The following is a 22,805-nucleotide window of genomic DNA, read 5'->3' on the forward strand; positions in this document are numbered from 1 at the left end:
GCAAGGCAGGGCTACCAATTGCTAGAGTGTTCGTGTACAAGGGCATTTAGGTATGAAAAACAAATGGATGACATTGCTGGAATTAGGTGTCATGAACTGAAGGTTCTTGAATGTAGGCTGTCTGCACAGAGCTATGTGAATGACAATACAGTAATTGTCATACGGCTGTCAAAAGGGCTACAATAACTCCCATGGCTGATTTCAATAGAAATTTTGTTTTGATTACTTTGTAGGAACTTTTTTACTCTTTTTTTTCTTGTTTTCTAAAATTATATCATATTCCTGAAAGGAAATTTTAGATATATACAAAAAAAAAAAAAAAAAAAAAAAAAAAAAAGTAGCAGCGGTTAAGAGTTAAATGGAATATCTCTCTAGAAGTTTCCTGTCTTTCTTAGAATCGTGGAATCATTGAATCTTTTGAGTTGGAAGGGACCTTTAAAGGTCAACTAGTCCAGCTTGCCTGCAATGAACAGGGACATCTGCAGCTAGATCAGGTTGCTCAGAGCCCTGTCCAGCCTGACCCTGAATGCCTCCAGGGATGGGACATCCACAGTCTCTCTGGGCAACCTGTTCCTGTGTTTCCTTATCCTTACTGTAAAAAAGTTTAGTCTGAAAACCATTTCCTATTGTCTCCACTTAGAGGTGAGGCCTCACCAGCGCAGAGTACAGGGGTAGGATCACCTCCCTCACTCTGCTGTCTATGCTGCTTTTGATGCAGCCTAGGATACGGTTGGCTTTCTGGGCTGTGAGGGCACATTGCTGGCTCCTGTGTAGCTAGCTGTCACCACTTACACCAGTACCAGCTACCAGGTTCTTTTCGGGAGGGCTGTGGTCCATCCTTTACTTCCTCAGACTGCATTGATAGTGGATGTTGTCTTGACCCAGGCGCAAGACTGTGCACGAGGATTTATTGAACCTCATGAGTTTCTCCTGTGCCCACTGCTTGAGTCTGTCTAGGTCTCTCTGGATGGCACCCTATCCCTCGGGCATGTTGACCACACCCTACAGCTTGGAGTCATCCACAGATTTGCTGAGGATGCACTTGATCTCACTGTTCATGTCACTGATGAAGATATTAGAGAGTATTTATCCCAGTACTGACCCCTGAGGGACCCCACTCGTCACTGATCTCCATCTAGACATTGAGCTATTGACAACCACTCTCTGGGTATGATCTCATAACCAGATCCTCATTCATCGAACAGTCTACCCATCAGATCCATATCTTTCCAATTTGGAGAGAAGGACCTTGTGGGGGACCATGTCAAAGGCCATACTGACGTCCAAATAGATGACATCAGTGTCTTTTCTATTGTCCATTGATGCAGTTTCACAATCATAGAAGGCCACTTCTATGGGTGAACCCATGATGGTTATTCCATACCACCTCCCTTTCCTTCATATATCTTCACATAGATTCCTCATCTGCTCCATGATCTTCCCTGTCAGTGAGGTGAAGCTGACAGACTAATAGTTCCCTGGGTCACCCTTTCTAATCTTCTGAAAAATGGGTATGATATTGCCTTTTTTTTTTCCTATCAGAATTCACCTGACTACCATGACTTTTCAGATATCATTGAGAGTGGCTTGATGAATACAACAGCCAGTTCCTTCAGGACTCTGGGATGCATCTCATTGGGACCCATAGAATTCTGGATGTTCAGGTTCCTCAGGCGGTCATGAACTTGATCATTACTAACAGTGGTAGAGGCATTGCCTTCCTAGTCCCCACTTTCCAACTCATCCATTTGAAGGGTGTGTGAAGAGCAGTTGCCAGTGATGACTGAATTAAAAAGCTGTTGGGTACCCCAGCCTTCTCTTTATCTTCTGTTACCAGCCTGCCTGTATTGCTCACTAGGAGGGGTAAGCCTTCTTAGATTTTCTTTACTGGCTTATGTATCTCTAGAAACATTTCTTGTTCTTGTTCTTCTTAGTACCCCTTGCAAGCCCTGTTCAGTTTAGACCTTGGCCTTCCCAACCCCATTCCTACACAGACTAGCAGCATCCGTATACTCCTCCTAGGATACCTGTTCCTGCTTCCACTTATATCACCTAATGGACCAGTGTACAATCCGCTTCATTACAGAGCCTTCTACATTCTATGGTCACGTTGGAAGTGTTTGAATTAGTTTGTTTCAACATGCAGTGACAATTTTTTCATTGATAACATGGGGCAAATTACATACAACAGAACAAGAAATGCCTTGCTAAGAAAGAATTGATTTCTAATAAATAGCATTTCATTTACTGATGTAGTTGTAAGGATTTCTTTTTCTACTAGTTTGTATTAGACACAAGGGATTTTCTTCAATACAAAATCTGGATTGTACTTTCCTATGTGTGCTTTTATCTGAATGTCACATGAAAGTGCAGTTGAGCCATAATGCAGAATTCAAACATCAAGTGGGAAATTTATCCTTAAGAAAAAAGTGCACGCATTTGAATTCAATAGTCTAAACCTCATGAGTCTTTTAAACTGACATTAGAGGTTAGGAACTATTATTTATTAATAACGATCAAACAGGATGTATGATGTCCCTGGGAGATTATTCAGTGGACAAAACAGAATTATTGTGTTGGCCTTAATCCTGAGAAAAGGGCATAGAATAAAAATCACCCCCTAAATACAACACAGCTACAATTATACTCTGTGAATCTGAAGTATTGAGAAAATGTTTAAAAAACAATAAGCGGAATACTGTGATAAAAATTTAAACTGATATACCTTTTTGAATGCTACACTTAGTTCTTGATGGAATTTAATACTTCACAAGCACTATATTACTTCTGAAAGAGATTCAATATGGAGATAAACATATGGAGCTGCTTATGGCTAATTGCCATTAAAAACAAGAACTCACAGTGGAAAAACATCACCTCTTATTATCATGTAATCAAGGCCATGTAAACAGAGAACTTTTTACTTCTCTCTATTTTTACCTAGAAAAAAAAAGTCATATTATAATTTCCATTACAAAGATGTCACATTGTTCAGTTTACACATGTAATAAATCAGAATGAGGAGAAAAGCAAGAACAAGGAGGTAGGCTGAGAATGATCTGATTGCACCTAAGAGATGCCCGTCATAAAAATCTGAACTACTTAGCATAATTTATTCCAAATGTGCTTAAGGTCTAATGTAAATTAAAGGTCCATTAATCTTAATAATTGTTAAACTTCATTTTTTGGAATGTTTGCTTACATTGTAAGTGATTACAGTTTCTGAGTTGTACAAGATTCTGTATATGCCTGTGTTAAATTACACACTATTTCTAATGCATGTTAACATCTTAGAAACACATGGCTGTACCAATTTGTTTCACTTTTACACAAAAACAGACTGCCTTTCTTTTGTAAATAAAGGTATAGTTACCCAGAAAACATTTTAAAAGATGTTTTAAGGTCTAAGTGATGTTTATTATTTAGATTGCTAAAAAACATACAGTATAGAATACGATGCAGAGAAGATAAAGAGTCCTTCAATTAAATACCTCATTTTTTTCCTCAGAACAATGCCTTTAAAAGCCAAAAAAATGTTATTCATTAAAACCTAAGTCTTAAGCAGAAAAGAAAATTTGAGGATGGAGAAAAGCAACAGGAACCACACCTCAACCACAACTGAGTCAGTAATCATTACACCATGTATGAAGGGAGAAATCCAGCATATTTGATATCACTGTTGTTGTAATGGGGGGTTTGAAGTTCTTAAGCCCTAGAATCTTGTCAGATTCTTTTCACATCTTGTGGTGAGCATTCACTTCTCTGCACAAACCTCTGTCCAAGTCCATACCCAACCTAATGCACGTTCTATCTTCAGGTCAAATATTTACCACATGTTGTAAAACATTTCCAGCACTGAGCTATTGCTTATTTTACAGTAAAGGGTTTGCCTAATGAAAACATTTCAAAATCTTAGTCTAACTTATGCTGGGGAATAATTTAAAAAGGTGAATGCATTTTTTAACTCACCTTTTCCTTAGAAGTATCAGTTTATGATTATGAGTGATCAGGAAAGAATTGAGAAAAGGAAGAGTTAAGAAAATGTTTCCATGAAAGATGAAAAAAATATAGAATAATACTGAAAAATCGTCTATGGAAGAAATACATTTCCCAAAGCATAGAAAACAGGAACTATCTGTTAATGTTACAGTTCACACCTTATTTAGAGAGCTTTTTCTGGCAACTTTTGGTGACTTGTTGTTGGTGGTGAGGGTTAGATTTTGAGGCTATTTTTTCTACCAGAAGGTGATTTCTGTTGTATGTTTCCTAATACAAACAGCATAAAAGTAAAGGTATTTAGAAGTTCTGCACTATTATATCCGGAAAATAGAAATTGGTGAAAGGTTGAAGAAATTTCTGGATATTCATTTCTGTAGGTACTGGGATGAGAAATAATTAAGATATGAAGGGAAGATTATTTAAATTTGAACTTTCTCTAGTCTGAAAACTCTTCGCATTTTTAGGAGAACAGGGGACTACTGTGTTTTAGTTTTTACTGAACAAGAAACTTTGAAGAAAGGGTCATCAGTTTTTGGAGTATGGTGACATATGGCAACATTCCATTCAAGCTACACAATATCTTTTCAGTTCTAAACTTAAAAAAAAAAAAAAGGATGTTACATGCATAAAAGTGATGTTTTTTTAAAATTGAACAGAAAAATTATTTCATTAATAAAGCTAATAAAGAGTATTATTCCTAAGTGCATATCATTTGGTCTAGAAATGACCAGTCAGCTCTTATAACAGAGGATCTTGCACTTGTGAAGCTGCTGAACATACTGTACACTAAAGAAAAATTTGAAGAGGAAAGGGAAGATGATATCTTGATAAACTGAAAAATTTATGATGGATATTCATAAAACAGATAAAAGTCTAAGCAAGTTTCCTTTGGATATTCAGAGCTGTTCTTGCTGAAGAATCAGTAAAGCATGGATTTGAGAAAGTTGAAGGGGATAGTTTCTATAAAAATAGGAAAAAGCAGAACTGAAAGTTCTTTCTGCTCTATGATTTGATAACTTTGTAAAAATGAAAAGTTTTGGGGAGCAATACCAAACATTTAAAAGCTTCAGAAGATGCATTTGCTAATTCCTATATAATCACATTCCTATCATACCACATCACCTTATTATATTGTTACAATACCATTATCACTTTCCAGAAACATTAGACTATGTAATGAGGTTTTACGCATTGTGATTGTATATGAAAGACACTGTAAGTCACTATACATGAAAATAATATGCTTCTTTCAGAATTTTTATCTAGAAGCTGTACATTTTTAGTCTGAAGGAAATGAAATGAAGTTTTAATGGCTTTAGCATAGTTAATTTAATGACACCATGGTGTAACTTAAATCAATGAATTTTCCAGATTTAAATTGATTACGTCTGCTGTGAACATAGGCTAAGAGATAATACCCAATGAGCATAATATAAAAAACATGACTATATACAGAGATGGCAGGCTATCATGTCAGGAGGAAGAAAAAGAAACCATAGTATATTTGGCCCAGTGAAGTGGTGCAGATATTAACACTGCAGCTGATTTTTGCTTTATAAAATCTGATTAAATGGCATAAGATTATCTTTGAAGTTAGTAATTCTTAAAGTTTAGAAACAGAAACTTTGCAAAAGGAAAGTAGAAGGGAAGGGCAAAGTTTAGGGATATTCATTAAAATTCTTCACAAATATGAAATTCTTCAGTTTGTTCTTACTAAAATGTTCTCTCTTTTATCAAAGCTGGTTTAATAAATAGGAATCTTAGTACATTTTTAGCCTTGCTGTGTGCATTAGGTTATTATTCTTTTATTTCTGGCATTCTTTTTATTTACTTGCTATCTACAGCCACTGAAAGAAATATGAAACATTCAGGAATCTCAAAAATGTATGTTAAGAGGTTGCTCCAAAAGGAATATTTCCTATTCATTTCCATGGAAACTACAACAGATACAAAGAGTACAATAACACTATTCAGTATTGAGCAAATTCTCTCCTACAAAACACTGTTTTTCAGCGTATTCACCACAATTAGCATTTTCACCATTGACAAACAGGAGCCTGCATGCTACACTTTGTAATTATCTGTATGGCTGTATGGAATTTGGCTTGTCTTTCATGGTGCTGTTGTCACTGCTGAAATGCACCACCCACTGACTCACTGCGCTCACATCCACATCCACTGTGGACTCATTCAGCAAACATCAGTGTATATCAATGTGTGTCATTTTTTCTGCATGGAGGAATTCAATTTCACAACTTTGCTTCATGTGCACTTCCATGTCAGATGCCATTTTGTCAGATTTTCCCTCTGCTGCCATCTGTCACATGGCAACAACATGTAACTGGATACTTGTGGGAAGGTTCAACTTTTACTGCCATACCACCAACATCTTTGGACAACATGGGCCAACATAATGTAATAGGAGGCATTACTTTTGGAGCAATCTTCATAGAAAATGCTTCTATAGAAGTTACTAAGTTCAATGGAATCTAATTTGCACTAATGTGAGCAATTTGCTGTGTGCAAATTGGTGTTTTACACAATTAGATAGTATTAGTTTGTTTCACTGCTCTAAATAGATTAACATTTTACAAGCTGTGATGGATCATTTCTGTTATTTGTCTTCAAAAATGTTCTATTTTGAAATTCTTGTCTCTTCTCTATCATTTATTAAGAAGAAATATTTGAAGTTCTTTTACTTTAACATCTTGATCATGAACATGATATTGATACTGCTAAATGTGAGGAATGCAACTCATAATCAGAAATAGTGTGATATTGATATGAGACAGTAATTGAAATGAATGTCTTGGTTTTCCTTATAAGTAACTGGTAGGAAATTTTCAGGTAGAACTTTAACATCTTATACAATCAATGCAAAGCGCATATGAACCTTGACAACTCCAAAGACAGATGTGCTATAGTACATGTAACTATACAAAAGTGCAAACAAGACAGATGTGCCCTTTTCTGACATAAAATGTCCATCGTGTTGGATATGATATAGTTTCATTGCCACAGATCATTTAGAAATTAGCTGCTGAGATTGATGTTTCGACAGTAAATTTCTGGTTTCTGAAATCTGTACATAGGGTTGAACAGAAGCCTGAAATTGATATTGAGAAGTTCATTATTTTTTAATCTTGACTATGAGAGTTAAATGTAATCTGTTGTTTTGTAGACAGAGACCATTCTAATTTGTTACTAATTCTATTAGAATGCAAGTTCACGCCATATTTATCTTCTAGACATGACAACTCTTGCCTCAGATATTTTCTACAGTTTAATTTTCAGCAAAACATATTTAAGTTTTAAATAATATGCTTAGATTTATTTCTGTTCTCTGGGTGAAATTAACCTATAAATAGTGGCAGCCCATCAATTTTCAATATAAACTGCAGACAGTCAGAATATGATGACAGAAAAGACATAAAATGCATCACAAATTCTTTTGAATGTTGAAATTTAATAATAAATTTAATTCCGTAGATAAAGTTGTTACAGCAAACATCAATGAATCTTGATGCAGTAAGTGACAATGTCTTAGAAAGTGATACTAGCTTATTTTTATTTATGATAGATAAGGAAGAATAGAAAAATGGAAAGATGGCTTTCTGGTTCAAAATGAATTTTAGCAGACTGTGAGTACAAAATATTTATCCGTAGTTTCCACAAACATCATGGATCTGACTAGTACATCTAAGGACATGTTGAACAACACTTACAGTGTACTTTAGCAATGTACAGCACTATAAAGAAAAATATGTACTCAAATATTATACTCTTATTTTGGAACTTGACAAGATTTCTCAGGCAAAACAGTCTGGGTTCATTTCACTAATTTACTAACATGCCCTGGGAATGTCTTCTTTAACATTCTGAACTTACAATTTAAAAACAGACCTGTGCCTACAGACAGTTTATTGCTACATGGTAACATGTTACTGAGTCACAGCAATTATTATTTATATTGTCATTATTTCAATTTACATAATGCCCAGAGATTCTACATGAGATAAGACTCTTATATGCTGCACAACTAAACAGCAGTTATTTCTCTATTAGGGAAATAATTAGGCATACATTTCCATGTACTCAATTCATTGACCACAAAACTGTTTCCATCCTACTAAATGCTGTTAGCCTTTAAAACATAGCAGCAGAATGTGGACGGAACACAGACAGCCTAGCAAGAATATCTTTTGGTCTGCACAAACTCCTAAAATGCAAGGACTACTTGGGGAGAGTTACTTTATGCAGGCTAACATCAAGCCAGGGAGTAACTGCTTAACAGCATAGCTGATTGTATCTCAATGCAATTCCTGCCAAGATTACAAGACAGCCTTTAATTTACTTGCGTAGATAAATCATCTGCCCTAATTAGTGTATGGCACATACAGGCAAGAAATTGTGAGACACTTTGTGTGCTATCCTGGACACTCCTATGCAGTGAACACCAGTTTTGTTTCATTTGCTCTCATTCCTCCTGAGCTGCTCTGGCACAAGCATTTCTCCATCTATGTGACCAGCTAACAAGGGAAACTATCTGATAGAAAAATAGCCCTGGTAAAATAAAGGGGACTATTACTCGGCTGGATGAAATCCCTAATCCATTGTAAAACAAGGGGTCCAAAAAGAGGGAAAGGAAATCTAGTAGTGTAACTTTGTCACGGGAACCAGACCTAACTGCCCCCACAGAAAGAATAAAGCAAGTCTCTTGCCTGAGGTCCGCAATGCAGGAAATGTTCCAGGCATGATGGACTCTGGTTTGTTTCTTTACTCAAGTTCTCTGCCTATTTTGGAAATTCTGATAAACTGAGATCCTTACAATCTTCTGACATTTCTTCTAAAGAAATTGAGATTGTTGTTCTCCCTGACTAGTATGATTATTTTCTCTTTAATGGGTGAGATAACCAGGGATTTTACATCAAAATTAAACTATTCAGGAGGGTGGCCAAAATCACTGTATTATCAAAACTGGTATTGTACAAAATAATCAGTTAGTAAGTTAGACAGTATGGCTTTTGAACAAGGTGCCTTTTTTTTTTTTCTGCGAAGAGACAATTTAGCCATTTGTTTTTACTATTTAGTCAAGGTTATCATTGTTTCCCTTTTCTGCTCTGTAACCAGATCTCTAATTCCCATTATGAGCCTGCCACAGCTAAATTAGCCCATGATTTATGCAAGAAGTTCAAAGAAGTGACTTGCAGAACTCTCACAGGAAGTTATGACTTTCTGTCATGAAGTTTCTCTTTCTTAACGTCTCTCATTTTCTCTCTTCACTACTTCATGATCATTAAAGTGCCATGGGAATCTGGGGATCAGCTGGTGGCATGAAGTTAAGTGTTTAAATTCCCAAGAATTTTAGATGCAGTTTCTATTAAGGACAAATTATGCTGAAAGTCAGAGTCTGAAGAGCCTTAAGCAAAGAAAAACCTTTATCAACTAATGACTTGTCATTCCGCATGTGTGGTGCACAAACAGACAATCATTTATAACAGCAGAAAAATGAATCATAGCTAGTTTTTGAACTGTTTCCTTAACTGATAATTAGTTGAGTTGTGTAAGCAGATACTAAAGGATACACAATAAATAAAATACTTTGTGATTATTAGTGACTTAAAAGGGTCGAGTAATTCAGTTTTTCCTTTTCTGTTAAGCTATGAGATATACCTACAGTTCAGTAACTGATAAAATACAAAGAAAAGCAAGTGTACAGAAATATTGAAAAGACAAGTCATGCAAGGTGGCAGTCAGCTCCCTAAGGTTTGGTGTCTATTTCTCTTGTATGTGTTGGAAGAAGTTTAAAATATCCACATGCACCTGATGGATACTACAGAGGGAGTCCTGCACTCAGCCAACGCAACAGCTCAAGCCCGGGGTGGGAAACTGTAGGGCACCCCCAAACGAACTGCACAACTGAGTCTTGGTAGGAGATGGTGGAATGTTTCTTCAAACATCAACTCAGCTACTGAGGAAGAGAATGTTTTTCTAAAATAATATTTGCTTCAATGTGCTGTAATCATACATACAATTTTTGTATTAGAATCCAGCAGTGTTTCCCTAAAAATAGTCAGCCTAAATAGCTTAATAGCAGCATCATAAATACCATGTTGTTAAGAAATAACAGGAACTGTCATCCTGAATATCATTACTGGGATGAAAGAGTTGGATGTTTCAGTCCAGGGAAGTATATTTAGGATCTAACAGGTAATTTCTTTGTATATAACCACTGAATTCATTTGGTAACTTGTGGAAAACACTATTTGTTAATCCAACAGAAACTCATAAATGGGCATTTTCTTTGTATATTTAGCTGGAGATACAAAGTAAAATTTCCAGACTGTATGATGTTCTGCTGATAAGAACTGGATTAAATTTGAAAATACTATTAACAAAGGAAAAAAGGAAAAGTGGCATTTCCATCAAAAAGCAGAAGACTGTGATGCTGTGCTGTCTGTGTGCAGAAAAGCTTGCGCCAGACATAGGCCAGTGCATCTTTGTGTTCAATAAACAAACTAAAAATTATAGTTCAGAGTAATTTTCCAGCCGTTTTATATGTATATTTTCTTTTGCCTTCACAGAGCACATTGTTTAGTTTAAAGTGAAGTTACATATCACATTTAGATGGAACTGAAATTCTTTTGGAATGTTACCATGATACTGAAAATAAAATCAAAATTAAATAAAAAATTCATCTGCAAACTCAAAGCTTTTCTTTTTCCTTTGGTCTTGTTTCATCTCTGAAACACTATTTTTATTTCCTTCCTTGAATTTTTTTCCTTCTTTGATATTTTTTCCCTAACAATTGCACTATAAATTTGTTAAAAATAGGAAGTTACAAAGGAAACATTAACAGATCCTTAAATATAGTAAAGAGTAGAACTGTAACAAGAACCTCTCAAGATTGAAAATGAAAGAGTCTAAAAGACCAGAAGAACATAAAAATGTCTATTTTAATTTCTGTGTTTTAGATGATGGCATTTTAAGATTTAAATGCTCTGTGTGCTTCCACTAATTGCATAGCAAAATCATAGAATCATAGAATCATAGAATTAGCTAGGTTGGAAAAGACCTACAAGGTCATCCAGTCCAACCATCCACCTACCACCAATAACCCCACTAAACCATGTCTCTCAACACTATATCTAAACGTTTCTTGAAGACCTCCAGGGACGGTGACTCAACCACCTCCCTGGGCAGCCCATTCAAGCACCTGACCACTCTTTCAGAAAAGTAGTGTTTCCTAATGTCCAGCCTGAATCTGCCCTGGTGCAACTTGAAGCCATTCCCCTCATCCTGTCACTAGTTACAAAAGAGGCTGACTCCAAGCTCACTACAACCTCCGTTCAGGTAGTTATAGAGAGCAATGAGGTCTCTGCTGAGCTTCCTCTTCTCCAGACTGAACAATCCCAGCTCCCTCAGTCACTCCTCATAAGGCCTGTACTCCAGACCCCTCACCAGCTTTGTTGCCCTCCTCTGAATGTGCTCCAGGGCCTCAATGTCTTTCTTGTAGTGAGGGGCCCAAAACTGGACACAGTACTCTAGGTGGGACCTCACCAGGGCTGAGTACAGAGGGAGAATGACTTCCCTGCTCCTACTGGCAACACTATTTCTGATACAAGCCAGGATGCCATTGGCCTTGGCCACCTGGGCACACTGCTGGCTCACGCTTAGCCGAGCATCGACTAATACCCCTAGGTCCGTTTCCTCCACACAACCTTCCAGCCACTCTGCCCCAAGCCTGTAGCATTGCCTGGGGTTGTTGTGGCCAAAGTGCAGGACCCGGCTCTTGGTCTTGTTGAACCTCATCTCATTGGCTTCAGCCCAGAGATCCAGCCTGTCCAGATCTCTCTGTAGGGCCTCTCTACCCCCAGGCAGATCGATACTTCCTGCCTGCTTGGTGTCATCTGCAAACTTACTGAGGGTGCTATCAATGCCCTCATCCGGGTCATCAGTAAAGATACTGAAAAGGACAGGCCCCAGCACCGACCCCTGGGGAACACCACTCGTGACCGGTCGCCAGCTGGATTTAACTCCATTCACCACCACTCTCTGGGCCCGGCCCTCTAGCCAGCTCCTTACCCAGCAAAGAGTGTACCTGTCCAAGCCACGGGCTGCCAGCTTCTCCAGGAGAATACTGTGGGAGACAGTGTCAAAGGCTTTGCTGAAGTCTAGGTAGACCACATGAACAGCCTTTCCCTCATCCACCAGATGGGTCACTCGATCATAGAAGGAGATCAGGTTGGTCAAGCAGGACCTGCCCTTCACAAACCCATGCTGGCTAGGCCTGATCCCCCGGTTGCGATGCAAATGCCGCGTGATCTCTCTCAAGACAATCTGCTCCATAACCTTCCCTGGCACTGAGGTCAGGCTGACAGGCCTGTAGTTCCCCGGATCCTCCTTACGACCCTTCTTGTAGATGGGAGTCACATTGGCAAGTCTCCAGTCTTCTGGGACGTCTCCAGTTGACCAGGAACGCCGATAGATGATGGAAAGCAACTTGGCTATCTCCTCTGCCAGCTCCCTCAGTACTCTCTGGAGTGACAAACAACAGGACAACTGCTTCTGTAGTTCAAAGATTTCAGTGTTAACCTGAACTTTGGTAAAATTAAGTCATCTCAGACTTCTATCTGTCTCTTTCTAGCCATCTGGTAGCAATCCTGTACTAGTATTTGGAATTTAATATAAAAATAGAAGATCATAGAATCATAGAATCCTTAGAGTTGGAAGGGACCTTTAAAGGTCATCTTTCTTCTCTCTTCCTTTTCTTTGACTTCTTTCACAGCAGCTGAATGTTATAGAAATATAGATGAAATAACACCAAATGATGAGAAGTTGGGTAAAGCTAAAATTTCAGTATTTTCAGTGAATTCTCTTGTACAATATGATACAAGCAGCTTGAAGATTTTGCTCCCTCCAATGTATTTATTCTTTTTTTTTTAAGTACTTAGAGATGGAGATGGTTACTTGGTACTGGTTAGTGTTTTCTGTGTTCTTCACAGGTCAGTATATGTCCTGAAATTTTATATCCATAGGATTATGAAGGCAGAATTACCTCATTAATATTTCTCTATGTTTATTATGTCTGACAGCTCCACAATTTTTTATCTGTGATATTTAAAAACTGAATTTTGGAGCACTTGCTGTTAATATCCAGTACTCAGTTATTCAATGTACAGCTACTACAGAACTCTTATAGCTGCAAATCAGTTCCAGTGACCTCAAGTGAGGCACTCAGGAAATGAAGATCATGTCACCAGTAGCAAAATAGACCTAATATTATGCACAACCTCTGTCTTACGCACAGGACAGCTTTCAATTACAAGTTATGGCATTTAGCTGCCTCTTCCACATTTCGTACACCACAGAAGAAGCAAGGAGTTTTAACACAGAATGACTGCTTTTTCCTTTTCTTTTCACCCTTAGCATCCATTCCCAATTTCTCTCCCTGATAATTTTTCCAAGTATGGTGCTGGCTCTTAACTGTAGTCTTTTTTTACCAGCCTCATCCTCTTTGTCCTTCTGCAGCCAAGACCCCCGTCCAAGATACCTCTACGAGATGAACTATCTAGCTCTGTCCTGCCTTCCTTCTAATCTGCCTTCCTTTTCCTGAAAATTTTGAATCTCTGTGACTTTGTATCCCAAATCACAAGAACAAATTGAACATTCCTGCTCCAGTTTAGGATTGCAAATGCCCAGTGCATGTAGGTTTTCTGGGAGCCATGATGTCACATTAGAGATAATGGAGAGTAGATAGATGCAGCAGTTTCTCAAAGGATGATAGATATAACTTTCAATTACTTCTGCTTATTTTTACTTCTATTTTTGAAGTATAAAGACAGTAAGAAAATAAATCCCAGAGACAATCCATAGTGGTAGGTTTCTAGCGTTATTTTTGACACTAGACATTGATTAAAAAAAATAAAAATTGTCCCTTCTCCTCAAAATATATTTTGTTTTAGCCTCATTTTATTTCAAAATATGTCAAAAAAAAACCCCAAAACACCCAAACTCAGTCACTTCAGCAGTTAAAATGGAGTCCAAATCATTAAAATGTGGTTAATTTATAATTTAATAATTTAATTAATAATATTTAATAATAATTTAATTTAATAATTAAATTTGTTGAATTCTTAAACCTTTATAAATAATTTTAAAGAAAGTTAAGCTAGAAACAGGCTTCTAACAGGCACCTTGATTTGAATAGTGAGAATCTGGGTCTTGTTAGAAGCTAATACTGAACCACTAAATTAGGATTTGATTATTGATTACGAAATATCTGACTGAAATATTTTAGAAACTTCACAAAGATTCTTGCTTTGCACGATACTCTTCCACAAGGGTCTAATTGTTCTAGTTTAGTACCTAAATCAAAGTTCCAGCCAAACATTTTGTTATAAATCAAAGAATAATCTTTATGTTATAAATCAAAGAATAATCAGACTTGGATCCAAATGCATTCAAATCCCTTTTTCTGTATAACCAGAACTTCGAATCATCTGAAGGATTCAGAAGTTCTTTACAAAATTCTTATGAATTAAAAATCTTAACATTCAAATCAACAACCAGAGTATACAATATCACAGAATGTTGTAACTGACATGCATCCATCGATCAGCCTATGAAACAACAGATCCTAGGGAAATGTACTTAGTACTGATACTTTAAAAATTTAATTGTTATCCAATTACTAATGAAAATATGCAGCTTAAATGTATCTACCAAACAACAGAACTCCTACATAATAATAGTATATTAATTTTCACATCTCAATTTAAAAAAATAAAACAACCAATGAATTACTATTTATTTGAATGTATTAATGACTCATTGAGATAATATGATGTGAAAGAAATTTGAGTTTTAATCGTAGAATCATAGAATGGCCTGGGTTGAAAAGGACCTCAAAGATCATCTAGTTTCAACCCCCCTGCTGTGTGCAGGGTTGCCAACCACTAGACCAGGCTGCCCAGAGCCACATCCAGCCTGGCCTTGAATGCTTCCAGGGACAGGGCATCCAAAACCGGCCTGGGCAACCTGTTCCAGTGCGTCACCACCCTCTATGTGAAAAACTTCCTCCTAATATCTAACCTAAATCTCCCCTGTCTCAGCTTAAAACCATTCCCCCTTGTCCTATTGCTATCCACCCTCACAAACAATNCCATTCCCCCTTGTCCTATTGCTATCCACCCTCACAAACAATTGATCCCCCTCCTGTTTATACGCTCCCTTCAAGTATTGGAAGGCCACAATGAGGTCTCCCTGGAGCCTTCTCTTCTCCAAACTAAACAAGCCCAGTTCCCTCAACCTGTCCTCATAGGAGAGGTGCTCCAGCCCTCTGATCATCTTGGTCGCCCTCCTCTGCACTCGTTCCAAGAGCTCCGTGTCTTTCTTGTACTGAGGGTCCCAGGCCTGGATGCAGTACTCCAGATGGGGCCTCACAAGAGCTGAGTAGAGGGGGACAATCCCCTCCCTATCCCTGCTGACCAACCCTTTTTTAACGCAGCCTTCTGGGCTGCAAGCACGTAGTGCTGGCTCATGTCCAGCTTCTCGTCCACCAGGTACACACAGTTCATTTTGAATGCTGATGGTGATCATTAAACAGTATGTATTATAAATGATTGATCACCAAGGAGAGCAAACCCAGCACAAATAGATAGTGAATATGAAGACCCTGAATTGGATAATTTGTTCACAGCTAAAAACAGGCCAATAGATGGAGCTCACGATGACTCTTTCCACAGTTACCCTTTCCAAGTGAGAGGCTTTAGCCTTTTATACGAATCTGGAACACTTCAGACTTTCAAACTGCATTAAATTCCAGGTGCCAAAGCCAAGATCTGACTGCAGGGATCACCAGACATGGTGCTCAAGCTCAGTCTTCTGCTCAAGTACAAAAAAAAAATGTCATCAGAGGTATTTTTTTCAACCAGATTTCAATTGTATGGGAGAAATATGAGGAGACAGCACAGATTGGAAGTGGGATAGATAATAGCAGACCCACCAGTTAAACAGAATTCTCATTTTGTAAAGGAGAGGTATTGAGACTTTTTTTTCACTGATGTGTCTAAATGGGGCAAATTCATTTTCCAGGAGGATAGACTTAGTAAAAACAAAACACAACATATTTATTATTTTGCACAAGCATTCTGTAGAGGAGGAAAAAGCTATGGAAGAAAAACATATATTGGGTTTACTTCTTCATTTTCCTTATTATTTAATCAGTATGTTAGATTGTGGGTTTTTGTTTGTTTGGCTGTTTTTTAATCTTTTACGTTTTAACTTTCTGTGTAAGGTCATCACATTGTAATTGCTAATTTTTTTTTTGTTGGAATTTTATTACCTGTATCTGAGGAAAGCTGATTTTTCACATACACAGATATGCTAATGGAAATATGTCAGATTTTCCATCTTTGTTTAATCCAAAGTTATACACAGTTCCCTTCTATAGCTCCTTCTCAGAGTGCCCCAAACACAGAAACACATATTCTACCTCCGCTGACTTTTATTTTCTTTCCCCAATCATCGTAGTCTTCCTCATCCCCTTTTCAAAAAGATTCCACAATTATTGATTAGCTAATACTGTATATAAAAGCAGAGCAGAGTTCCCTTGAAAAAGATATTGTTCATAGAAACAAAAAATAGATATCAGGTGATTACTTTAAATGATACAAAGGATTCCCAGAATAGTTAAATGTTATCACAAACCAAATCTTTCAAAGTGTTCAATCAACTCTTGTAATCTCCCTATTTCATCATTTTCTGTTCCTACTTCTGACAAAATAAACAAGTTTCAAAAGTTGCAAATACCAAAAATGCAGCTCCAGATTTTATTTTTATGATATTTTAATTTCAGAGTTGGACTATATTTGGACAGACATGAGGTAATTACCAAAAGGCTCCACCAGTGTTGGACTAAAAAGATGTTTACCTGTGGTAATCAAGAAGACATAGTAAGTTTTACAGAGATGAGTGAAACGAGTTTTCATGCAGTGAAAACTATGCAGTTATAGCATAAGAAATATCTATCTCAGAATATTTGATATTAGCTTCTTTGAAAAGATTGCTGGAATATACCTTGTCAATATGTGTTATACAACACAGATCTGTTAATAAAATATTTCATACATCGTTGTTTCTTTCCTTCTCTCCAAAGAGTCGATATAGCATGGAAGATTACCCATTTTTCCTTTTCAGAAGAAAACAAGTGGCATGAGACAAAAATAAAACTCACCTGAATGAAATGACTTTCGTAGCTAACAAGAACAAATGCACTCTACTGCTTTCATCAGTATTGCACAAATGAACAAAAAGGCCTTGTGTTTATCATTTTGACTAATGCCACACAAGTCAGTGTAAGTAGTTCATTCACACATGTTACCCGAAAGAAGATAAGATTACTGTGTGTACTTAAAGACCATGTGCAGGCTGGCAAAACTATTCTAGTGCACAGACATACAATCTTGTAAAGTGTAATTACAGTCAGCATTTAACCTGTGGAGCTTAAGCTATGTTTAATGTACAGAGATGGACAGAATTTATTTAATCAAGCCTATTCTGTTAAACGGATGTGCTGCTGAGTACAGAAATTACTTGTATAATTCAATCCTATAATGGAATCATATTTTTCTTCTCTGAATCATTTTAAAGCTATTCTTAGACATCCAGTGTGATCAAGCTGTCAATCTGCCTTATTAAAAGCATTTCAAATGAATAAGCACATTTGATATTTTATGCTGTCCTGACTTCCTCAGCATCTATATGTTTAGTAACCTCAAACACAAAATGTATAGAAGCTACAGCGTAACAAGCATTTTTTGAAATTAGTAGTGGGAAATAAAGGGAAAAAAAACCCAAAACAATAGCTTCTTTTCATCTGTTTTGAACAGTTTGAAAAATTTTCATTTCAATACTGTGGAAATAATGAAGTCACTACCACCAGACTCATAAGCTTGACAAAATAATGATGTCATTGTCATGCTTACATATGCTTGTTCTTTTCACTGGTCATAGACATGCTTATGTATACTCATTCTTGACACTGGTCATAGACATGCTTATGTATGCTCATTCTTGTTACTGGCTGCATTTTCATTTAGAACCACAGAATCAAGCATGCAAACACAATATTTAGTTTACCGAACAGGCTTCTGACCTCTTACTCTCCCTTAAAGCTTTGTCTCCTTTCTTCCAAGTGATAGTTGGCTTTGGAGAGGCTTGTGGCTTGCACTCAATGACAACTTCTTGGCCCTTGGTAATAATTATTGTTTTCCTCATTTGATTTAGTGGGAAAGTGGGAGCTGAAGCTGTTGGAAAGAAGCACGTTAACTCTACTGAAAATAATCACAGCTTTTCATTTCATTACATTCTAATAGAGTTTGGTTTGGGGTGTAAAATTTTCATTTTTGGTTTTGAAATGATTATACCACAGATTAGATGGAATTGTAAAAGGCATTTGAAATAACATTCAAGATTAAATGGTAGGTCTTTAAGTTAATCAAGTTATTAATTACGGAGATATTATCCACATTAACATACTAAATTAAAATTGTTTTTTAAATCCAACAGCATTAGAAATTGAATGCCACTGTTATTTAGCTACACCTTTTCTAAAATTTTGGATTTCACAGGTAGCTTGTTAGGAGTAACTAGTTAAAAAGTAAAGAAGTATAAATTCCATAGCTATCTAAAATGAACTCCCTAGAGTTAATTCTTGTGCATAGTGCTACTGTTAGAGTAATTGCACTGCTTTCCATTTTATTTATTTATTTATTTATTTATTTTGTCTAAGTGCTGGGGATTGAAAAATGAGAATTTTTTACAGGAAATGGTTAACCAATTTTTGTTCTTAACATCTTTCAAGAAGTCCCATTGTTTATTATTACATTGTCAAGATAATAAATGTGTCACAAAAATTCCACTCGTTACTGTAATTTCACAAGAAAGGAAAGTTGTAGGCATTGTAGTGGGCTGCCTAGGGTGGTGCTGGACTCCCTATTCCTGGAGGTGTTTATGAATGGATGTGGTACTAAGGGACATGGTTTAGTAATGGGTCAGGTTGATGGTTGGACTTGATGATCTTGAAGGTCTTTTCCATCATGTATCATTCTATGATTAACTTTGTTTTTTTTTAAGCTCATTCTGGAAAAACAGAGATGAGAACTCCTCCCCTATACAACTATCTCAGCTACACATATAAGAACATCTTATGCTTCACTGCCTCACATATGTAGGAATTTATTACCATTACTTCGGGTAATTTTCATACCAGAGATATGTACATGGGCAATCTATTCTGTAATTTTCCCTTTAAGAATTCAGAAAGTTAAGCACAGCAACTACTTTAACTCAATATTATGGCTAAAATTCAACAGGAGCACAATTTGAAATTACTAGTGACAAAATGAACACTAGTGACAAAATGAAGGCCCATTTTACTGTAGCAACATGTGATGATGATGTACTGTGTTACAGAACATCAAAGAAAGTGTACAGCTACTTGAAAAAATAGGTATAGGAAAAAAAGAAAAAACAGAATGAGAAACTTTGTAACCAACAAGGATCTCTTTCCTGACTGAATCTCAAAGAGCAACGCAAGTGATGGAAAGAGTGCAGCCTCTGACTGTGGTTCAGAGAAAGTGGGTCTCTCAGAAGCTTGTCTCATTAACCCAGAAGTCCTCTTAACACTACTGTCCTATTGTGTGTTATCACATTCTGATTTATACAAAGCTAGGGAATGTTGGTAAGACACGCTTCATATTTTTCTTCAAAAACTCCCTCTATGAGCTTGTGAAAAATTAAAATTTTCCTACATTTTCTGAGAAACATTACATTGTATATTTGCTTAAGTGTGGGATACTAGCTGAAATACTTCCAGATTTCAATCAGTCCTGGTGAATTTAAAGGAAATTTTTAAATCTGTAATGTAGCATCATACTTAATTACGTTTGATTAATGGCCCTGTTAGAAACAATAGAAATAATACAAATTTAATCAGAGAGTAAAATGTCTAATATTCCCGTTTCTTTACTTGCACTAGTATTTGAGGAAGTAAAAAATATTTTCCATGTATTTTATTTTAATTTATTTAATTTTATTTTAATTGACATAGACCTACAATGAAAAATACTCACAAAATGTAACTGAATCTGTAATTTATGAAATTAAAAATCAATTAACAGAAGGATATACGCTCTCCCAGGCAATTAAGGGCTCGGGCACACATAAGTAACAAGAAGAAAAAGGAACCCACTTCTATCTGCTCTTCTAAGTCTGGACTGACAGAAACTATTCTTTATCATAAGATGCCAAGAAAAAATGTAATTATTAAACAGGAAAAAAGAAGAAATCTGTTCTTTTTTGATAATACTCACCTAAAATCTTCAGCTCGGCACTGGCATAGATGGTGCCATACTTATTTTCTGCTAAGCACTGATACATTCCAGCATCAGAGACATTCACAGTGCGGATCATCAGTACACTGTTAACCATCTCAATCCTGCTCTGTAATGAAATAAATAAAAATAAGGCAAAGGGACAAAAGACATTGTTAAGCCGAAATAAAACTTAGTAACAGACTTCCTTGGGCTTATTTTGTTCTTGCTATCTAAGGGATGGTAAAAATAAAATAGATGATACAGGTCAGGAAAACCTCCAAGAACATTTGAAAAGAAATATTATCTCCTATGCTTGCTGTTGTCTATTTCTTTCTTTGTTTGGTGCTATCACCCTTGTGCATTTTTTTAAAGCAGTTCAACCCAGTATCTTTAATGAGGTAAGGAGTCAGTTATGAGTGGGTGAAACATATTTGATAATCTTCACATCTCTAGCAAATGTTTGATTTCAGTCATGCCACTATTTTTCATAAATGTAGACATAGAAGACTGCTTGAATGGAAGAATTTGATTGCAATTTTCTTGTTTGAAATATATGATAACATAAAATAATTACCACAGATGTAAGAGAAAGGCATTAATAGCTGTTCATGGATATATGTACTTCATGGAACTGTATACGGAACAATTTGAACTGCTGTAAAACATCTCTAAGTTTCATTACTACTCTTGTTGGTTTCATTAAAGATTACTAAAGAACAGTGTTTGGAAGTGCAGAGGAAACTATCAAATGGTTTTCTTTTTGTTGTACACCTTTAATTTTAAATGAAATTTAATTTAAAATTTCAGAGACTAATCCAACTGATGATTTAGAAAATCAGATAGCCAAAAAATACAGATATTTATGTTACTTCAATTCCAGCACTGACAGCTCACTCTAAAAAGGCAGAAATTTATAAAATAAAGGCATATAACCTTATTATCAACACCTCATCTCTTCAAAAATAAACTCTTTTTATGTTTCCTTTCTCATTCTTTGCATAATTGGTTGATGCTCACAGATAGAAGCAACATTCACTGAAAAGAAAAATATCACATCCTTTAAATTCATAAATTCTTTCTGTGAATACTTTTGCAAATTGAGACATTTTCTACCAGGACTGAACAGTTTTATTTTAATCAGTAAAAAAAAATGTATGAATCAAATATACAAAACTTTCCTTAAATATCTTGAGATTATAAATAGAAAAGGTGCTAGGAGAAAAGAAAGAAGCAAAGAAACAGAAAAAAAAAAAACAAAAAACCAACAACAAGATTTGAATGGCATTGATGTGCTGATTATTCAGTGAGAAAAAGAGAAAAAAGTAAAAAAAAAAAAAAGACAGGCTGTGGCATGAGTGTTCTTTTAAAAAGAAAAGAGAATTTTATCTCGATCTACTTTTAAAGTATACCAGGTGAGTGTATTGAAGACTTTACAATCTTGGAACATTTTAATGGTGTTGATGGTGAGTGGTGAGTTCTGAAGAGAATTAACAGAGTTGAAAACTGATGAAAACAGGGCAATCTTTATACCTTCTACACAGCCTGCAAATGTTTTGATGAGTACCAATTAAATATGCTGTACAGTCAATAACAAAACACTGGGGGAGATATGTAGGAGTCCAGTTCAGCAAAGACAGTCCTTCTCTGAGTTGTTACACTCTAACATAATTTTGCAATGAATAGCATATCACTGTCTAAAAGAGAAAAATAAGTAACTGTACTGGGGACTGCTTACATAGACATTAGAGGACAGTGGCAGTGTAGTTGCAAGCATGGCTTAGAAAGTTCCTACTTCCCATATGTTTTTGAACTAGAGAGAATTACTAATGACTGCATTTAAGAGGGAACAAATGTTTAGGACTTGTCTTTATAATTACACTTCAGAAACTAATACAGAAAACACTAATTTCTAAAGTACTTTTCAGAACTTTCGTTAATTAAACTTATCTGTATTGAAAGAGAAACATACAACATACTGTTGACTCCTCATCTAATGTACCTGAGGCCAGAGAGGAACTCCGTTTTTCAGCCAACGATAAGTGGGCCTTGGCTTTCCAGTGGCTTTACATTCCCATCGGAGCTGTTCTCCACTGTCTAATTGAGTATCATTAAGTTTCTCCACCCACTGTGGGTAGGCTGCAAAAAAAATATACCATGCTACATATTAAGCATACCAACAAATGAGTGCCTAGCAGATAGGCAAAGACCTAATCAGTTGCAGAACTTGAATTATGTTTTTTACAAAGTCTATGCCTCAAAAAGAAACATAATTAAACAAACAATCAAAGCCAAAGGAGAAAGTATGAAACTAATGAAATGAAACTACTTAACCTTAAAGGAAATACTGTAATGGCATCAGGTAGTGAGCAGTATCATAACCAAGAATAGAAAGTCTGCCTGATTTAATTAAGTCCAAATGATTCAATT

The 22,805-nt window shown here is 36.2% G+C and overlaps 1 protein-coding gene across 6 annotated transcripts in view; it reads right to left on the reverse strand.

The window, feature by feature from the left end:
* Positions 1–22,805, reverse strand: part of CNTN5 (contactin 5) — a 636,498-nt gene that overhangs the window by 106,586 nt on the left and 507,107 nt on the right. For all 6 annotated transcript variants that reach the window (XM_021381356.1, XM_021381346.1, XM_021381363.1 and 3 more), the window contains 3 exons: positions 22,378–22,514; positions 20,376–20,505; positions 18,158–18,308 (listed from right to left, as the gene is read on the reverse strand). In XM_021381356.1, the coding sequence (XP_021237031.1) occupies positions 18,158–18,308; positions 20,376–20,505; positions 22,378–22,514 (418 nt within the window). The remainder of the gene's footprint in view (positions 1–18,157; positions 18,309–20,375; positions 20,506–22,377; positions 22,515–22,805) is intronic.

The sequence above is a fragment of the Numida meleagris genome, chromosome 1 (assembly GCF_002078875.1).
Source record: "Numida meleagris isolate 19003 breed g44 Domestic line chromosome 1, NumMel1.0, whole genome shotgun sequence".
NCBI classification, from domain to species: Eukaryota; Metazoa; Chordata; class Aves; order Galliformes; family Numididae; genus Numida; species Numida meleagris.